Source organism: Cyanistes caeruleus, chromosome Z (genome assembly GCF_971803275.1).
Source record: "Cyanistes caeruleus chromosome Z, bCyaCae1.hap1.1, whole genome shotgun sequence".
NCBI classification, from domain to species: Eukaryota; Metazoa; Chordata; class Aves; order Passeriformes; family Paridae; genus Cyanistes; species Cyanistes caeruleus.
The window spans coordinates 55,470,492-55,489,529 of record NC_141732.1 but is presented as its reverse complement, the minus strand read 5'-3'; the positions used below and the strand labels follow the sequence as shown (position 1 = coordinate 55,489,529).

General features: G+C 39.9%; 1 protein-coding gene across 1 annotated transcript in view; it reads left to right on the top strand.

Moving 5' to 3' along the window:
• Window positions 1–13,108, top strand: part of MRPS27 (mitochondrial ribosomal protein S27) — a 45,326-nt gene extending 32,218 nt beyond the window's left edge. The window contains exons 5-11 of the mRNA XM_023943508.2: window positions 1,027–1,141; window positions 1,627–1,705; window positions 3,002–3,117; window positions 4,572–4,674; window positions 6,834–6,976; window positions 8,430–8,585; window positions 12,705–13,108. Coding sequence (XP_023799276.1) covers window positions 1,027–1,141; window positions 1,627–1,705; window positions 3,002–3,117; window positions 4,572–4,674; window positions 6,834–6,976; window positions 8,430–8,585; window positions 12,705–12,944 — 952 coding nt within the window. The 3' untranslated portion in view covers window positions 12,945–13,108. The remainder of the gene's footprint in view (window positions 1–1,026; window positions 1,142–1,626; window positions 1,706–3,001; window positions 3,118–4,571; window positions 4,675–6,833; window positions 6,977–8,429; window positions 8,586–12,704) is intronic.
• Window positions 13,109–19,038: the final 5,930 nt, after the last annotated feature.

Here is a 19,038-nt window from a genome sequence, read left to right as displayed (position 1 = left end):
CAGTTTTCGTTTGAGTTGAGAAAGACTGTATGCATCTCTTCACATGGGGGTGTGAAATTCAGCTCAGGACCAAGACAACAGCTCCTACCACTGAACTTTTAACTGATGTTTGAATGTGTGCCAAAGCTGAAGTTGCATGTGCTTTTTGTCACCATTTCTTCAAATATGGAGTGAGGTGCATGTGGCTGAATAAGGATGAAATGGAATTAGAAGTATTTAATTTTACAAACTGTTTGAGCACTGGAGTGGGTTGCCTTGGACGACTGCTGAAGTCATGGCATGAGGTGTCTCAGAATAGATTAAATCAGCGCAGAGGGGCAGGGAAAGGCTTTTCAGCAGTTTCCCCATGCATGAGGTATGCCTCACTGGTGAAGTATTTCTAAGGCAAATGGAGCATGCAGCGGCCCAGGGATGACCTGTGCTGAGGCATAATTAATTCTTAACTGGTGAGTTAACTGGCATGATTTAGAGAGGGTGAGAGGCACCAGATTACACAAGCTTCAAAGTTTCAGATGCAGTTGTACTTTGATGTAATTCTGATACTTGCTGATGTCATCAGTTGTAGCTCTTTGACAAGAACAGCAATATTATACATCAAAATGTTACAATACAACACAAAATAAAATACAATCTTACACAATCACAAGGACAAGGTAAAAAAATACTACAGTATTTATACCAATCTTCATAAATATACCAAACTGTTATTTTTTAGTATTCTTATTCTCAGGAAAAAAGCAGTAGGCTTTCTGGAAAGTAGGAAGTTTAAATATTACGCATTTGTGAAAAGGTCAGATTACTCTTTGTACATACTAATAATGTGTCAAAGTTTTGTTTCTCTTACTTGAAAGGGCTGCCTGGAGCTCTTTAGAGAGCAGTGATTGACTGCAAAGTGAAACATGGAGAAACAACAGAGTTGATGAATGGTGAGGTTTTGAAACTCACAGTTGGTTGATTACAGAATTAGTTTCTGTGATAGCAAAGTCATTGCTATCAGATGTCACCAGACCTTTTTTCCATCTTTAGGTTTCGGCATAGCCCAAATTCCTGGTACTTGAGAGACTGGACCATTCACAGCTGGATCAGACAGTGCTTAAAATATGGCGCTCAAGATAAAGCCTTATACACAATACAAAACAAGGTAAGTTTTACCAAATATACATGAGTGTATCTGATCAGCTTTTTGATTCAAGTGTGGCTTGACAGGAACTCCTGTTGCAGCCAGGTCCTGTAGACTGTCATTTTAAGATCAGATTTCTTCATCAAAATAAAAATTACTGGTGCACCTGAATTTTAGCGACCTTTTTATAGCTTTTAAATCCTCTCTTTTCTCAGAAAGCTTTTTGGTTTAAAACAGTGTTGGTGTCCAAAACATGTTAAATGCAGGGGAGGCATAATGTAATAGGCAGTGCCATTCCTGGTCCAAAAGGCTCAGATCAAATGCTAAAGTAAATCCAGTGCATCAGAAGCTGGAGGATTACAGGAGCCATGCTAATCTCTTTTGATGCTTGACTGTACATTGCATCAGTGTGCAGTGTCGTGGTTCTGCTCTTTCTGGTATCTGCAGCACTGTGCCTTGAACAGCACATTTGCACACTGAACTTTTTTTTTCCTTCTTTTCTTCAGGTTCAGTATGGAATTTTTCCAGATAATTTTACATTCAATATTTTGTTGGATTGCTTTATAAAGCAGAAGAAATATGAAGGTAAGAAAATGCTTACCAATGCTTACTAATGCTTACATCCTTAGTTGTATGGTCTTATATTTACAGATCTTTTCTTTGAACTAAAAACTTGTGCCCCATATTTTTTCTGAATTCATCATAAAACACAATCTTCCTTTGAAATATTTTTTGCATGGCTTTGTCTCATTTTTGTTGGGATTTTATTAATTTCATAGTTTTGAAGCTTGTGTGATTCTCAGTTTCTACTGTTATTAATCCTATCGCAAGTGTAAACCATCTTCAGTTACAAGTCTGACGTATGTGCTAATGATATCACAGAACTTATTAGTGACAATTAATTAGAGCGTTACCAGAATCAAAATGTGTGTTGATATTCATCTTCCATACATTTAGCTATTCAAAAAGCTTATGTATCTAAACTATTTGTGTAGGCTTTCTGTCACTGGAGCAAGCCAGCTATGCTGGATTGCCATAGTGGGGCTACCTTTCATTATTGACTGTTTAAGTATTTGGAGGAGTAATTCTCTCATGTTTGATGACAGATACTAATTTTGATGACCGATTTTTACTCTTCACTTACAATTTTCTAGTACTGTAAACTTGCAGTAAGCTTTCCTGTACATAAAGCTTTATAAAACAGATAACTGAAAGGAACTGAAAGATTTTGCTAAACAGAAAATCAGTACATGTATATTTTTATTTTGAGGCACACCCCCTCCATCTTTGAATTCCTCCTTGTTTTATCTGTATTTCTTTTCTGTGTGAAACTGAAGGCCTTTTTCCAAACTGTCCTTCCTGACAGGGAGTGTCACTGGAACTCTGTGTAGAGCTCCTCTAGAGTGTTGTTTGCTGAATGGAGACCACAGACCAGTGTGGGATGATCCGTGACAGCACTTCTGCTCCTTTGTAGACTCCTGTTATCCTAAGGCTAATGAAGTTAAGCCAATCTTCTCTTGTTTTTAATCAAAACACAAGAGCAAAGGAAGATTTTTAAATGGTTTTTTAAATGATTGAAAAGTTGAGGGAAAAAGAGCCAACTGAAGTGTGTAGAGCTAAGATGATTTTAAGAGCTCCTTGAGTTTTGTCCTTAAGAGTTTTGTGCTGTTCAACCTATTCTTCCTTCTTGCAGTGTGTTTGAGCAACCCAAAGGAGTAAGACTAATTCTATAGGTGTGTTCTAGTGGGAAGAAATGTTTAACTTTCTCCTTAACTATTTCATAGCATACTACAGCGATAAAGTGTCAGTGAACATGAGTGGGTGCAAAAAGAAGATAATGTATTGGAAGTTATGCTGGTTAAGTATCATTTTCCTCCACAGATGCTATGTCAGTAGTAACAGAGATCATGCTCCAAGAAAGTTTTGATGAAGTATCAACGCAGCTTCTTTCTCTCTATGTTCTATACCAGTACCTGGCAACCAAGTCTGAACATACGGTAAGCTGACCACACTCAGAATGATACACAGAGCCTCTGCTTCCAAGTGTTGTGGTGCAGTCAGTTAGACATTCAATCATGAATATATTTTATTTTCCCTAACTTTATCTGGGGAAAAAAATACTCCATTTTCTCATTATTTTTGCAGCTGCAGAAGAAAGAAAGAAAGGAAAAAAGAAACAACCAAGTATGAAAACCATTAAATTACTTGTCACGCCTTTTTCTCCTTTATCTGAAAGGGAGGGTGTGTAGTGATTTTCTGATGTAATGTATGCCCATTGGAAGGACATGAATTGATACTTCTGTTCACAGCAGCCTCTATGAGTTACCACCTTTTGTACAGGACCCCATCAAGCTGAGTATTGCTCACCATTAGAGCTTGATGATGGTGATGTTGCAAAATTAAAAAGCATTTTTACTATGGTTTTTTTTGTATCCCATTTGGCTTTGGGTGTATTGCTTCTTATTATTTACCTGTTTTAAAATTAAATTTGTTACATTTCTCCCGTCTCCAAGGATTACAAGTTTATTATTTACAGCTTGCTTGCTTAAGGCCAAAGTGACAGTTCAGGGTCTTGGAAGTTGCATTATTTTACCTTTGCAGAAAGGGCACAGTCAGTAAAGGGCTGTGCCATGATCTCTGTAGGAAGCTATTTTTAATGCAGTTTGGCACAAGCCTTCAATAGCATGATGTCATCTGTATGGCAGATGCCTGAAGCCTCCATCTGTGTTACATGAAGCATCTTCTAAAATGCATTTTACAGTTGCCTTCAGGTTTTACCCAACTGGTTGTAATTTGAGTTTTCATCAAAGAAAAGAAATACATATTTACCCTTTTGGATATATTCTTCATTTCCTAGAAATTAAGTATTCTTTGTCACTTGTATATGAAAAGCAAAGGGATGAAAATCTCATTTTTCCATTGTGTTTGTCCATGTTTGCATATCCATAATGTGAAGATAAGCATTTGTCAATCTGTTTAGTGTTTCATGAAAGCTGAATGTGCAAGCAAGGGTGGTGTGAACATAAGACATGTTTAAGGCAAGCTTATTTATATAGCTGTGACTTAATATGCATTTTGAAGTAATCCCACCCAAAGTCAGCAATGAAATAATATTTTTATTTGTATACACCATTCAAAGTACCTCATTCAACGCTCATAATGCTCAGCACCAGTTTTCTGTGTTTGGTTTAAAGAGGTAGGGATAGATATAGTAAGGAGAACTTCCTTGAAAAATTTCAGCTACTCACATTTTATGGTCTTCTGCAAAGAGAGTTGTTCCTCAGTACGATTTGTACTGTTCCTTAGGACAGATAATAATATAACTGAACACTGGACATGTTTAATGATTCTTTATTGCTAAGATGTGGTGAAAGCCATGCATGCTGTCTTAGATGCCATTTTGTATTTGTCTTTGTTAAGGAACACTTACTTGTTGATACATTATTTGCAGTGGGAAGAAGAGAGAAATATTGGAGCATCGCTACTGCTTACGGGTCTAAAGCAAAGTAACACTGTGGGCTTTAGTTCCCAACTCTATGGTTATGCATTCCTTGGTAAGTTTTACCTCCTTCATTGTCAGCTTTCCTTTCTTGTCTTCAGTGGCTGAAGTAAATTGGCATCTTTGCTTTACTAAAATGTAGTCAAGGAGAAAGCAAGGAAAAAAAAATAGTGGAAGGACAATTTCACAGGTACGAGTGAACTTATTTTGTCAGCCTGGATGGCAGAACTGATTTGAATTTGATTCATCAGACAGCTTCAGAAGCAATTTAGGGCTCCCTGCAAGTTTGGGTTAGATGCTGAAAGAGGGAAGATATTCTTGAATAACAGTTTGATTGGTCTGTTGGTTGACAAACAAATTTTAAAAAAATTACCCTAAAATACAGATTTCTGTGACACACATTGTAAGGTTATGGACAACAGACTCTTCCCATTAATGAGCATCTTAAAATAATCTTTAAACCATAGGAGATGGGAAAGTACAGCCTAGAAAACACAATGTATGTTTAGTACTTTTACTAGTCACTGTGCAGTGAATGTTTGGGTTGTGAACAGCAGATAGCAGTGCCTTTATCCTGTATCTGTTAAAAAGTCTTCACTGTTAATAACTTGCTATATAGTATTAAAGCCACCTTAATAAAGAGATCAGAGTATATTCAGAATTGAAGGGAAGGGAAATGGGCAAACAATTCTTGAATTTCCTCTGAGTCTTTAGTGGAATATAGTACAGAATATATTGTTCTTCTCTACAAAATGATTATTTACTAGAAATTAAGTAAGTAGTCAACAATTTATGTAATTTTTTGTTTCATTACTGCATTACTGAGGGTAACAAAAAGTGAATTTGTTCTTCAAATGTCACCTCAAAATACAATGTGTGGTGGCAGAGTTAGGATTATAAAACATGATTATAAAACAAAAAGTTCATTTTTAGTCAAAAAGGGGGATAAATGTGAAAACTAATTTGAAAGCAGGATTTTTCTTAGCACTGTAGTTTGTAATCCAGTGGAGATACTTGTACAAACAGGGACTTTGCTGTCCAGTTGGCATTCAGTTTGGAGAGTTTTAAATGTCATATAGATTGGTGGAGTAGTGGCTGTATTTCAAAAATGCACTTCAGTCTTGTCTGAGAGCAATAGTGCTTGGTCCATAATATGGACATTCAGTGGATCAAAAGCTATTTACTTCTATGTCACATATTCCAAAGTCATGCCACCACTAATGGAACTGACCTCTCAGAGAGTAAAAGATGTCTATGGGCACAGAGTGGCGTAAAGCACCTCACCTGTTTTAATTTAGCCATGGTTCATAAGCTTTGTGCTCTTACTACCTTGCTTTTTCTAAACTGTTCTATTCCTTGTGAAGAGGCTGTCTTTCATAGTTTTGTGTCATTATAGCCAGGGTGCAGATTGGATTGAGAGCTTGGACACAACTCCTGTAAGCTACACTTGAAGAGTTATTATCTGCTGTGTTGACAATAACAAAATCAAAGCCCATGAGTGACAACCATTGTGAATTGCATCAACTACAATGTGATGTGCATTTCTTCTATTATGCAGGAGTTTCATGGTCTCAAGTAATTGTCAGAAGAAAAGCCACATTGTAAGTGGTGCAGTACATCATAAGTCCTGCTAAAATCAATGAACACCTTGTTGCATAGATTGTCTTATATCAAGAACCAAAATTTCTTTTTTGGTGGGTGTCCCATATTTTCTCTTAGGAAGCCTCAGTAGAAACAGGGGTAGTGAGCTGAGTACTTTGCCAATACATGTGCTGTTCTGTGTGAGTAAACCCTAGAGGCTGCAGAGGTAAATCTGGAGAAACAGATTTAGTGCGCACATGCTCAACAGTCAGCTGAAAACTAAGGAGACATTTGTCTGAGATCTTCAGGCATCCTTCTATAAGCTGCTGTTAGAAAGCCAATCAGAAAACCTGGCCACTTACTCTGATTTCCATCTGGGCAAAATGTCTGGGTGGTGGGGAGTGGGGTGGTATCAGAAACATGCACATAATTAGATGAAGTTGAGCAAAGAGAAGGCACCTTAATAAAATAAGGCAATGGAAGTTCTATTAGAGCAACTTTGTAAAAGTGTGTTGTTTTTACCACTAAAGCCAAGACACTTGCTGTCACTGCTAGAAACCAGAGCCAACCTATACAGGTTCCATTAAGATTCACATGTTGAAGCACTAACGATAAAGTGTGTTTTTATCACAGGGAAGGTGGAGTTGACAAAAGGATTAAGAGCTGTGTACAATCTAATGCCACTGATGTGGACACCTGGATATTTTAATAGAGCCTTGCAAGTGATGGAGAATGTGGCTTCATTGTCGGGGGACATCAAAATCTGTAAAGAGGCTGTAAGTATAAAGGCTATAACCCACTGAACAAGGGGGATTTTATATAAAACAAACTTCAGTAAAACCTGTGAATTCTGTGCCTTGTTAATGAAAAGATGCCCTGCAAACTTCAGAGGCCTTTACAAGACAGGAGAAGTAATGTTTAGAACAGAATCACTGCTTAAGTTGATGAGCCAGTGATAATGTCTACTGGCATGTCCTTGGCAATGAGTGTGTGTTACTGCCACAGACCATTTAAGTATGTTTTCTAAGCCTTGCCCTCCCTTGTCCTCCCACACCTGCATCTGTGTCAGAGGAAACACATGTCTGCGGGTATGGGAAGACACCTTTGTTACTCAAGTTTTTGAAACTACTCAGAGGCATATTTCTTAGCAGTAAGGATGAACTATCACATCTTCTTGCTCTCATGGCTAATTGTATATGTTCTGTGCCCTCAGATGATATCCTGAGTGGTACTAGTCCAAAAAGCTGACAGAGTGATTTCGGATAGATTGAAGTCATTTATGAGGTCAGCACTAAATAAGGGACTCAGGGCTTAGGAGTGCTGTGGGGAATCAGGCTGATCCTGGAATCAGACAGTTTAGGAGTTACGTAGTATGTCACTACCACATGGGCTGGAGCATAGAAATGTCACTGAGGTGTCTCCTCCTCTTTTTGGTGCTTATTCCTGAAGGTGTCCCTGATGATGGGAGCCTCTCTTTCACTCATGTTACTACTAAACTTGCAGCCTCACCTGACAAACAAAAGTCCAGGGCACTGCTCAGCAGGTACTCCTACCTATTGCTCTATTTCTGAAGCTTCTCAGTATAATACTGGAAAGTCCAAGACAGGTCACATTTGCAACTTCCACCATTTTGAGTTACCTCTTCAGGTGTGTGGTTTTGGAGGGATCTTTCCTACTTCAAATCTGAAGAACTCAGCCTAATACACTTGTGATTTTTTTTCTGCCTACAAACCCTAGACAAATTAAGGAGCTCCGCATCTTACTCTGGGTTGTAGATTAACATCCTGGTGTTGTATCTGTCTCTGGTACAGTAGGTCCATAGAAGATTCTGTCTGCATACTGATACTCTGAAAATAGTAAATGCTATTAATACTTAAAAGTACTATCTGTATAGAGGTACTTTTTACTTTGTTCAGTGAATAGCTAAGAACTTGTAAAAGAAGGTTCTTGCTGATTCTTTACTAATGCTGCATCTCTAAATATGCAGTAGTAGAGCCCAAAAAGTAAAGCATTGACTGTGAGTGAGAGCCACACACTCCAAGATCCTAAGCACAGTACAGAATTCTTCCAAGACAGTCTCATTTCCTTTTAGAATTTGGTTTTCTGTTTAGTATATACAGAAGTCATCTCAAAATACAAGGTAGTTCATTAAGTTGTTTAAATACATGACAGTTGTGTTAATTTATTTCCAAACACTTGATGCTGACCATGACAAATGTGACTGTTCAGATTGATGCCTTGGAGACCATTTTGCAGTCTGTCCTTGAAGCCAAACCTGATCCAGAATCTGCTGAAGAAGCCAAGAAATTAGAGCAGGAGTCACAATGTGCAGAGTCAGAAGAAACAGAGCAATCTAAAGTACCTGAGTACTACAGCCGATTTAAGGTAAGACAGTTTAATTTATCTAAATATTCTAAGCTGTGGTAGATCTCTGTGATCCCTACTAGAAAATACAGATGCTGACTTACTGTGGCTGGTAGACCAGCACCTCTTCAGTGCATCAGGAGTTCTCTTCGGCATTTTTGAAACTAATGTCACCTTATATTTTCACTTCTTCAAATAGGAAGCAGCAGCCTACAAAGACATAAATGCTCAAGGCCACTTGTCTTTTGTCTGTCTGCTGGAATTTTATTTTCACTTTTCATACATCAAAATGATAACTCCAGTCCTGTTTGCAAAAGTGGTATGTCATTAGAGACCCATTATCTGACCTTGTGTGGGCTCTTGCTCATTAAAATAAATTGTAAGGGGTGTGAAACTACCCTGAATTTATTGTCCAGTTGTGTACATTGTAATTATGTAGGAATGTTGTATCTTGTACTTTCAGACTGGAGAATTAAGTCAGGTTCATACCACCTTCCTTTTATCTTTAGACTGTCATGCTGATAATATTAACAAGCACAGAAAGCTGTTCATTAGGGCACATCCATATAATAAGTGCATTTTATTTAATCATCTCATAGCTATAAATGAGCTTAAATGACCTAATTTTACTTTATCATCTCTGATTTGTGCTGTGGTAAAAATCAAGTACTTCAGATTCAAAGTTCCAGGAGCCGTACTCTTTCCATAGCCCATCAGTTTCCATTGTTTCTGCTGGATGGCTGTGACCTTGGACAGTTGTGCTGGATACAGACTGTTCTAAAGAAATTTCAAAGGTTAAAAGACTAGTATCCTATGGTTTCAGCTCAGACACACACACACATATACACACACACTCTTTCCTTTGCTTTAATTTTTACTCACATAACTTTGCCACTAATCTTTAGATACTAAACTTGTGTTGTAGGCAGTTAAAGCTTTTTAATTGAGGTGTTTGAGAATCAGTGGGTGTGCAGCGTATGGTAATTAATGCCTGGATGAATTACAGTGAATTAGGTAAATACAAGTGACCTTTGAAGAAGGGAGTGGGACATTTTTATGTGTCTCTTAATGTCTATCCATTGTCTAGCCTTGAAGAAAATAATGCAGAGTGCTCAAAACGAGCTCTGAATATCAAACTGGGGACTAGTGTCAAGAATGTAGTTTTCTTCTCAGCTCAGAGAAACCCATGGGTTCCATAATTAATCCCAGTTCAGGCATTCTGTAGTGTGGAGTGACTTTTGGCAAAAAAAATAGTCCCAGTGTTTAAAATCTGAGCAGAAAAGTCTGAGTATGAGAAAGGCATAAGCCACCATGTAACATCTAGGCATCCAGCAGTAATAAGCCAAAATTTCTGGTCGTGTGAATGAGAAAAGGAGTTCTTGAATTAGCATGCCATTTCAGCTATGCCTGAAGGAATTCCTGTATTCTTCTCTCAATTCCATTAGGCCAGCAGTAGTGGCTCTTACCAGCTGAGCCCTGGGACACCTACAGGTATAGTTCACAGGACAGAATAGTGCACTAGAAATCCATGCAAGTGTGAGGGAAGGTGGCAGCTCTGAGTCAACCTGGTGATGCATTCCCAGCTGCTGTTCCAGTACAGATCATCTGTGCCTTCTCTGTAACCCCAGTAGAGGGTTTTCACTTCTGCTGCTGGAAACAATTCAGTTGCACTTTGTTTAGCCCTGCATTAATTAGCCAGTATGTCCCAGTCTTTCTCCTTGAGACAAAACCAATTGCTTCTGCCTCCTGCACTCCCAATTCTGTTTCACAAATCAGAATTACAATTAGACAAATACACCTTAGAATGCAAGGAAAAGCTATGGATTTGCTTCAGACATACACATGCTCCTCCATGGGAATGGCCTCCGTGTCTCTTACCAACCTTCAGAACAACCACTTGTAAAGTACCTGAAAAAGGCATGGAAGTCTAACTGATACAGATACGTGTTCTTTGCTTCCACTAAAACAAAGAGGACCTGAGGGCATTTGGCTCTTTCCAGAAAAAGCTGTTAGAGCTGTAATCTAGACTCTGACACTCATTTGTGTTGTAATTACCTGTTTTCAGATCCCATATGCTGAGGCTCACTGCTCTCTATAGTGTTCTTCAGGCAATTCATTCCATCTATGTCAATGATCAGTAGGTGGCAAAAATCTTATCACATAAATGCTGGGAGCACCTTCTCTAAAAGCAGTGCGCCTTCTTCCCTAACTTGTCTTCATGCAGAGCCCTGGAGACTGCTCATAAAAATCATGATTTAGCCATTTAAGAATGTGTCTTTTTGGTACCTGGACATACAGCCTGCGGCTTTCCTAAATCAGTATTACTAATGTATAGTATACATGTATAAGAGAAGAACAGGAAGTATTCCAGGATACCAGTGATGCCAGTAATGGCTTAGGAGACAAGACCTGCTTTTTTATTTAAACAGTTTATTGCCTTTCTGTAGCTCAATTTCCTGTGTTTAAGTTCAGCCTCTTTCCAGCATATCCTTGGTAGAGTTTAGTAGGAAGAGTGTGAATGATCTAAACTAGTTACATTTAAACTGCATAACTAATCTATGAGCACAATTGTCAAGTTTCTTTCCCAAACCCAAGCTGTACAGTCTCTTCAGTTTTCTCACTGATGCCTTGTGTACTTACTGACATCTCAAAGAAAATAGAGACGAATACACCTAAATAAATTTACTGAGTTTGGTTTAACTCTGTTACCTTTGAAGACATTGGCTTTGTCTTCATTCTTTATGATAAAATCAAAAAAGAGACAGAACCAAATATGCAAGCCCCTCAGACCTGCATGTCTAGAATTTTAAAGAGTCTTTAATCTGGTGTCCATCCAATTCAGACCTCCAAGGTAAAACACAACAAAGCCCGCAGTTGTATTGGCTGAGGGAGAGAGAAGGGGAGAGGCCTCAGAGGAGACATAATAGTTTTCTACCTAAGAACAAGGCAGAGCCTCCAGATAGGAGCTGGGGGGACATGCATTTGCAGTTTATTGCCAGTGTGAGCTTGGGTAAGAGGAACGCTGCACAGTGTGTAAACTTTGAGTGATAACTGGAACTCTGGGTATCTGCATGGCTCTAGAACTGCCATGTTGTTTGGAGCAGCAAATCCCCACATCTTTTTTCCCTAGTACTGTAATGCAAAACAAGTTTCAAATGAAGGAAATACGGGTGTAGCTTTCATTAGAACACATACTTACTTTAAACATTCTTGCAAGTGCTCGGCTGAGTAAAATGTTCTATTTAAAAGAAGAGCTGGGAAAGTGTGTTTTTACCTAATGAGTGAATAAGGGATAAAGGATTTTCCAGTGCTGTATCATCTTCTCTTTGGTTGTGTATCTGTACTTTCAAGGCAATTAATCAGAATGTTAAGGAGCCATCGGGCTGAAGATTACAGAAAGCCAGAAATAGTATCACTGGATGATTCATCATCTTAAGTGAATTAACATTTTATGCTGCAGGGAAATCTAGATAAGTAAAGCTTAAGAAAGAAAACTGGAGTTCCTTACTGAGGCTTTGCTCTGTTTCAGTGTAGAATATCCCTGAAAAAATACCCCTTGCTTTAACATTGCTGTATAATCTGTGTAAGTCTAGTCACACCTCAGACACGGTAAGTTGGGAAGAAAAATTATGGGAGTTACTTCGTATGCTGTTAGAAAGAGAATATTTGAAGTGACTTGCGCCTGTTGGGAGGGATGCTGATGCAGGCAGTTTGGATGAAATCATGCAGCTGGTTTTGAGGGAAGACACAAAACCAAAGTTTCTGAATTATATTTGTTGTGGCTGACTGGTCAGCTGATCTTTGTTAATACCAGATAATTGAACTTGGAAAAAGAAGAGAATCTGAGTAGTTAACAAAAATGAAATTTTATTCGTTCAGTTTTATTGCTAAAAAGACAAATACACAAGGGGTTATTATTCCAATAAATAGTAGAAACTACCAGAGTTAAAACACTTTTCTGTTATAGTTACCTGGTCTGTATAGCAGCAGTAATAATAATAATAATAATAATAATAATAATAATAATAATAATATAATTTAGTGTTATGTTGGTTGTAGAAAAGTGATTTGTGTCTGATTGTTTTGTGATTGACTGGCTTTCTTTTTGACAACTCCCTACCAAATCTCTTTTTCTGACAGGAGCTGTACTCCAAACTGCATTCACTTGGCAAGGTTGAATCTGAAAGCCTGTTAACCCTGACCACCCAGCTTGTCAAGGAAAAGCTGCCAGAATGTGAAGCAGAAGACATTGCGAAACATGAGCAGAACCTGAAGAAGTGGGAAGAACTACAAGTACTTCTCATTGAGAGAGAAAGAGAGATGAGAGAACAGGCTAAGCAGGAAATGGAAGCTAGGAAGCTAGCTAAAGCATCTGCTTAGTGCTGGAACTGGGAATGCAGTGCTATGCACTCCTCTGCCAATGAACTGAAGTACTCACCATTATTAACATTTCACTTCAATCATGCTGCAGGTGTGACTGCTGTACACAAATTAAGCATCCTGCTTTGTCTGTTTCTTGAAGTAAAGCACATGTGGTTTAAAAATCTTGGTCCTGTATATGATGTGTTTTCCTTCTACTGTCAGCCAGGCAAGAGGGGATAGAGACAACACAAAGAAACAAAGGCATAAGGAGTAGCTTGCCTGTGATGGAAGGTCTAGAGGGTGGAAGCAACAAAAGAAAAGGGAAGAATTTCAAACACAAGTTGTTTCAGTAGGGTTTTCTCACAGGAAAGAATGCCTTTGCTACTCTGAACTGCAGACACTAAGAGGATTAACGTATATTGATTGGGTTTTTTTTATTTTTCCCAACCCATTTGGAAAATTCAAGCTACTAAGCATGGAGTTGGAAGCCTAATTTCAATCTGTTCTTAGAACTATGGAGAGTTTCAGCCTGGTGAGTTAGCAATTGTACATGCATTCAGATGTGTCTTTACTGTAAGGCTGTTAGAAATTTCTGCATTTACTGGTGCTGCTTTGCTCCACTTCTAGTCACAAGAGAAACACACAGTCACCTCTGCACACACCAAGGAGCCTCATACTGCAGTGCACTTTCTTTTTATATTCTGGACACTGTTTCATGAGGTTTTTGACCTAATTCCCTTCACGGTCCCATGCCCCATTCTTCAGATCAGTAAAACAATGTAGCTATTCACAAGAGCACAAGGAAGTGGCAAGGCAGGGAAGAATCATAGTGCATTAATTGTGTTTGTGATGCATCAGCATCCATCCCTTCATACATTCCCACTGAATCTTGTCAGCTGCAGCCAGGAGTTTTTGGAGTGCATAGTGGGACAAGGTCCTTTAAAACAGGGAGACCAGAGCAAGAGCACTGTTGTCTCACTCTACCACAGGGTCTGAATAAGTATTTCGAGTTTTACTGTTCATCTGTCTAGCTTTGCAGTGATAAAACTCATACCCCAAACCCACTGTAAATCCAATGGGAATATGCTGCAGACCTGTGAACTTAAGTGTAGGAAAGCATAGATGAAATACCATCAGATACCTTTCTTAGAATTCCCAGCAAACATACTCAGACCCTGACTGCTCTTTCATGTCCAAGAAACTCGATACTAAGGTCCTTGACCCCATCTTGTCAGCAAGTCCCATAGTTTCTCCCATAGAGGAATAAGAGAGTACTGTCTTCAGCCAGATAAGTGGATGATTTCGTGGCTTGTCTAGCAGTGGAGTTTCCTGGAAAACTTTTGAGAAAAGTCCCTGTTGCAGTCCGCAACCTCAGGATCTTGTCCAGGGAAGCAGCAGAGTTCTGGGGAGCAGCATCAAACACCAACAAGATGGGCTCCCGGTTCATGAAACCATTTATTCAGCTTGGGAACAAAGTCAGATCCAGAACAGAGAGCCCAGAACAGAGGCACAGCAGGGGGTTTTGAGGGACAGAACTCTCAAGGGTTTCCACCTTTGAGGGTGGAGTTCAGGGTCAGGGACCAGTAGAAGCACAGCAAGGGAGAACCCCCAGGGACTCAAACCCAATCAGAACACCTGGGCCACCCTTCTCAAGGGGTTTGGGGTGGGACAATGTAACTCTTTGTCTCCCTGAGGCCACTACCACAAGTCCCCTGAATTATTTTTTTTTTCTTGGTCTAAATGCTTTCTGATTACTAGGAGAATCTTAGGAGCCTTGAGGAAGGGTAGAAGGCCAAATACACAGTTAAGAACAATTTCTATAAAACTAGTGGCTTTAAAGAACTCATAGTCAATCCTAATTGAGACACAGGAGAATGTAGTGTCCCTTCCCTTCCCTTCCCTGACCACGTATTTCAGTTCTTTAGTTTCAGAACATGGGCTGTAGCTCCAAAGGTTTCACAATCACTCCTGCATCCAAATTCCTGTATGAACTTCTCTATATAGGCATCAGCTCTTGGGATCTTCTCTACACTATGGTTTTAAACATTTCTCCTTGGTTATTGTTGGCCTCTTGGCAGCACAAGGAGCCTGTTTCTGGCAGGGTGGAGTGGTGGAGGGCACCTCCACCCTCCCTTCCTCAGCCTGCTGGTAGATACACCAGGCTGCTAATGCTAATTGAGCTCCAGCAAGCTGCCAGCTGCTGTGTCCCTGCTGTCTCACAAGGTTGGCTTCACTTCCCCCACAACTACCTGCCTTTTCCATCTATTTAGATTTAACTATTACAGCAATAGGAGAAAAAAATCCTCCTGTGAGCTCTGAGTAGCCTGCTAATGAATATTATAGGTTGCCTCTTTTTTTTACTCCAGGCATGTGGGTTGGAGTACTCTGACTGCAGTTCAAAGCATAAACTTAAACCAGTAGATACAACTTTCCTCTGCCTTTTCCCCAGTCTTCTGAATCTCCTTCTGCCCTTGGGAGAAGGGGTTTCTTTGCAAAATGCTTTGCAGGCAGCAAATCAGATTCATGGGGCCAGATGAAGGACACCAAACCCAAGACATACAGCAGAGGATCCCGATTATTTATGATGTAAACCAAAAGCCAAGTCCTCTCATTTATCTGTCCCCCTTGGTATCAACCTGAGTGGGAAACCACGTTTGACACTTCAACTAGCCGGACCAACTGCACACCAGAGACCTTCTTCCCCTTAGGGCCCAGCTAAGTATTTCTCCATGGTCCAGTAGCTACTGTCCTGCTCCTCCCCATCACAGGTTTCACCATGGTCTCAACAGCAACCAGTTTCTAATGTTTTGTCTAGCCAAACTGTTTTCACACCTAGCAAATCCTTACATGTTCAATACCTGTTACTGCACCCTTCTGAATTCTCCAGCAATTCTCATTGCTGCTTCCGTTTTGATCTCACCTGTGATTCCCTTCAAGTTCTTCCCATGTATCATCTCACATTTCTTTGTTCTCCTCCTCCAAGCAGGCTCTCCATGTCTCTGCCCTGCATCCACATCTCAGTTGTGCAAGCAGCTTGGGTACCCTGAAGTTTGAGGACCATGGGTACAGCTGAATCTCAAGATGCTCAAAACATGTATTGACAAATGAAGCTTGAGGGAGGGGAGGAAGGTACTCTCCTCTTTGGTGTTCTATCCTACCTGCTGGCTTTGAGCAAGGCCAGCAGTAAGACAGACAAATTGTGAGACAGGCTAATTCAGAGACCAGTGCTGTTCAGGCATATGCTCATCTTCCCTAGGAAGACACACATAGTAGCTCTGTACTGAATGCAAGAGCATGAAAAATCAACAGAATGTCAACTAACTAGGCTTAACTTACCTGCTTTCCTCCTTCCCACTCCAGGAAATCCAAGACTTGATTATTTGCCCCCTTGCACAAATCATGTTGGGCACAGAATGTGTTTTTTACCTGCTTGCTGAATTGTTCTTAAAAAAGAAGTTCAAAGCAGCACCTAGGAGTGAAACTGGGCCCCAAGTAGTCAAAAGCCTTTCCTAGTCCAGATGCCTGCAACCATGACTGCTCTGCTGTGTTCAGCATCGCCTGCTGTGATGCAGCTGTCCACATTTAGAGGGAGGAGGGGCAGGGAAGTCAAACTGCCGCTTTTGATCTGCTGCTGCTTAAATGTGAGCTCTAATGCTAAGGGAAGAATGTGGATGCATATAATCTGCATATAAAAAAAACGAACAGCTTTGTGCTCTACAAACACAAAAAGCTCTGAGTTCATCTAGCATTGCTCCCTGGTACTTGATTTGGTGTTTGATGCAAGCTCCCAGCCCAGTGAGCAGTTTCTCACTAGGATGCTCTCAAGCTTTTTGAAGCATTTCTGGTTCTTGGCTGTCCTGTTTCAGACAGCTGTCTAGACCTTTCTATACGTGGATAGGACTGGCTAAATATTTCCTGGAGGGGACAGACCAAAATCTTTCTTAGTAGTAACAGTAGCTCTTATTTTTGGAACACCTCTCCTAGAAATGTTCCTTCACATCCTGTTTTCGTTTGACTACAGCTGTGATAAGGATTAAAGCTATTGCAGTTTCTCTCTTGTCAGTATATTTCTAAATCACAGAAGTGCATCTTTGTGCAAGTTTTTGAATAATTTCCCTACTTACTCTCACAGTGTTTTTATAGCTGAAAACAGGAGAAAATCTCCCATTGCTATAAGCAGTAGTACATTGGCATGCATAGTCCCTGAGCTGTGACGAGCAGCCCAAATAATACCTGACTGTGGTAGTGCGTGTGGTACAGCATTGCTAGACTTTTACATGCCAAACAATGTTAACAGCTCTCCCATGTTTTCCCAAGTCTGGGAGGGACCCTGCAACAATACTTGCCAAAAGAAAGGCCAAGAAATGCAAATTCTGCTGCTTGGTATGTTGGTAAGAATTCGGTTGCTCTTAAATGAAAAAAGAAGCATCCGAGTTCAAACCCATGGCAGACACCAAATAAGCTGCTGCTGAGGCAAGCAAATGTGTAACTTTCTCCCTGGAGTGTTACTGGCAGAACAGTTCCAGCAAAGCACTGAAGGTCATTATCCATTATTCACAAGAAAATTACATATTTATACCCTTGCAGCTCAAATAAATGTTGCCAGAAGCCTTGCACAGATGGGCCCTATTTATGGTAACACCTGACCTTGCCAAGATAAGGTTACAGGATACTTTCAGACCTGGTCATATGCTGTGTCCTACACACAGTGCTGCTGTCAAGCACCTGCTTCCTCTCAAAGCAGCCTGTCCCAGCTGCTTGTCTGCCCATCCCAAGGTTCTCTGGTCACCCTTAAATTGTACAACTAGGATGATGATGCTTGACGCTTTGGGTGAAGGTTGGCAGGTACAAAGGGATTTCTGACCTGCAAAGTCATCACTGCTCAGGTGTGGTCTGCAAACAGCATCCACTGCATCCACTAAACATTATCCACCTCCATTTGCTGAGGTTCCTGGGTCAGTTTATGCACAAACTACAATTCAGCTCTGCAAAGTAGATGTGAATATTTGAGCACATCTTTGGAGAGTAAGGTTAAATTTACCTTTCCAGAAATTTAGTGATGGGAACTGTTGAGATGAGGAAAAGGCTTTTCAACTGTAGAAGAGAAGCTACTGCTATACTACTGACAACCTGAACTTGGGACAGTGACTCTTTCAAAATAAAACAGTAAAAAATGAAGCATAGGTCAAAAATCACTGACAAAACATTAATTCAAAAGTAATTTTTGATGCTAAACATGGCAGAAAACTGTGCCACCTACTCTAGATCAGTGTCCCTACAGAAATCAAAGTTGTCACTGAACTCAGCTAGCAATTACACAGTACTGAGTCTTACTACTCTTAAACTCTACCCATTCCAAATTGTAAATGCCCCAGAATTAGAATTAGAATTAGAATTAGAGCCCCAATGACAAGCACAGGACAAAATTAATCTTCCAATATATCTTGCTTATTGCAAGTTTTGACAATTCCTCCCTTCAAGTGATTTGGGAAAAGAAATTTTCAAGCCTGTTCTGATCCTTACACAGTGTAATTGCTGGTATAATTTCATCTTTGGAAACTGTAAACTCTGTCTAGGTATACTGACTTGCACTCTCAAAGAGCGTTCATATTAAGTATTTAGTTGGCTCAGTGGTTCAGTTTACCTGTTCAGCTGTTAAGAAAGTAACACAGGTGAACTGTAAAGTAACATGTGAAGAAGTAAAATAACATGAGGTTTGTAAAAGCTCAATCAAAATTATTTTCTGGACCTTAAAGGTATAGAGGATGCAACTCTAGTGCATATAGGCATTGTTGTGTATATTTAGCTTGCTTTGTATTAGGGCACAAGTTCCAGATATTTCAGTTATCTTTTCTGCATGACTTACAAGCACAGGTAATGGACCAATCTGCAGTATTTTGTGTAAATTGTGGTATGCTGTTGTTTTGGCAGTGAAGCTGGCATCATGTTCATCATGTTCATCAACCTCCACCTTGCCAGCAGTTCATACTGGGGCTGGTAATGCTAGAATTGTTGAGGTGCAAAGAAGCAGCTACCTTAGGTGGTAAGGATCCATGAGGACCAGCGAAAAATTCTTGTGCAGATTTGTGCCTGCTGATTTAGTTGTGTAGTT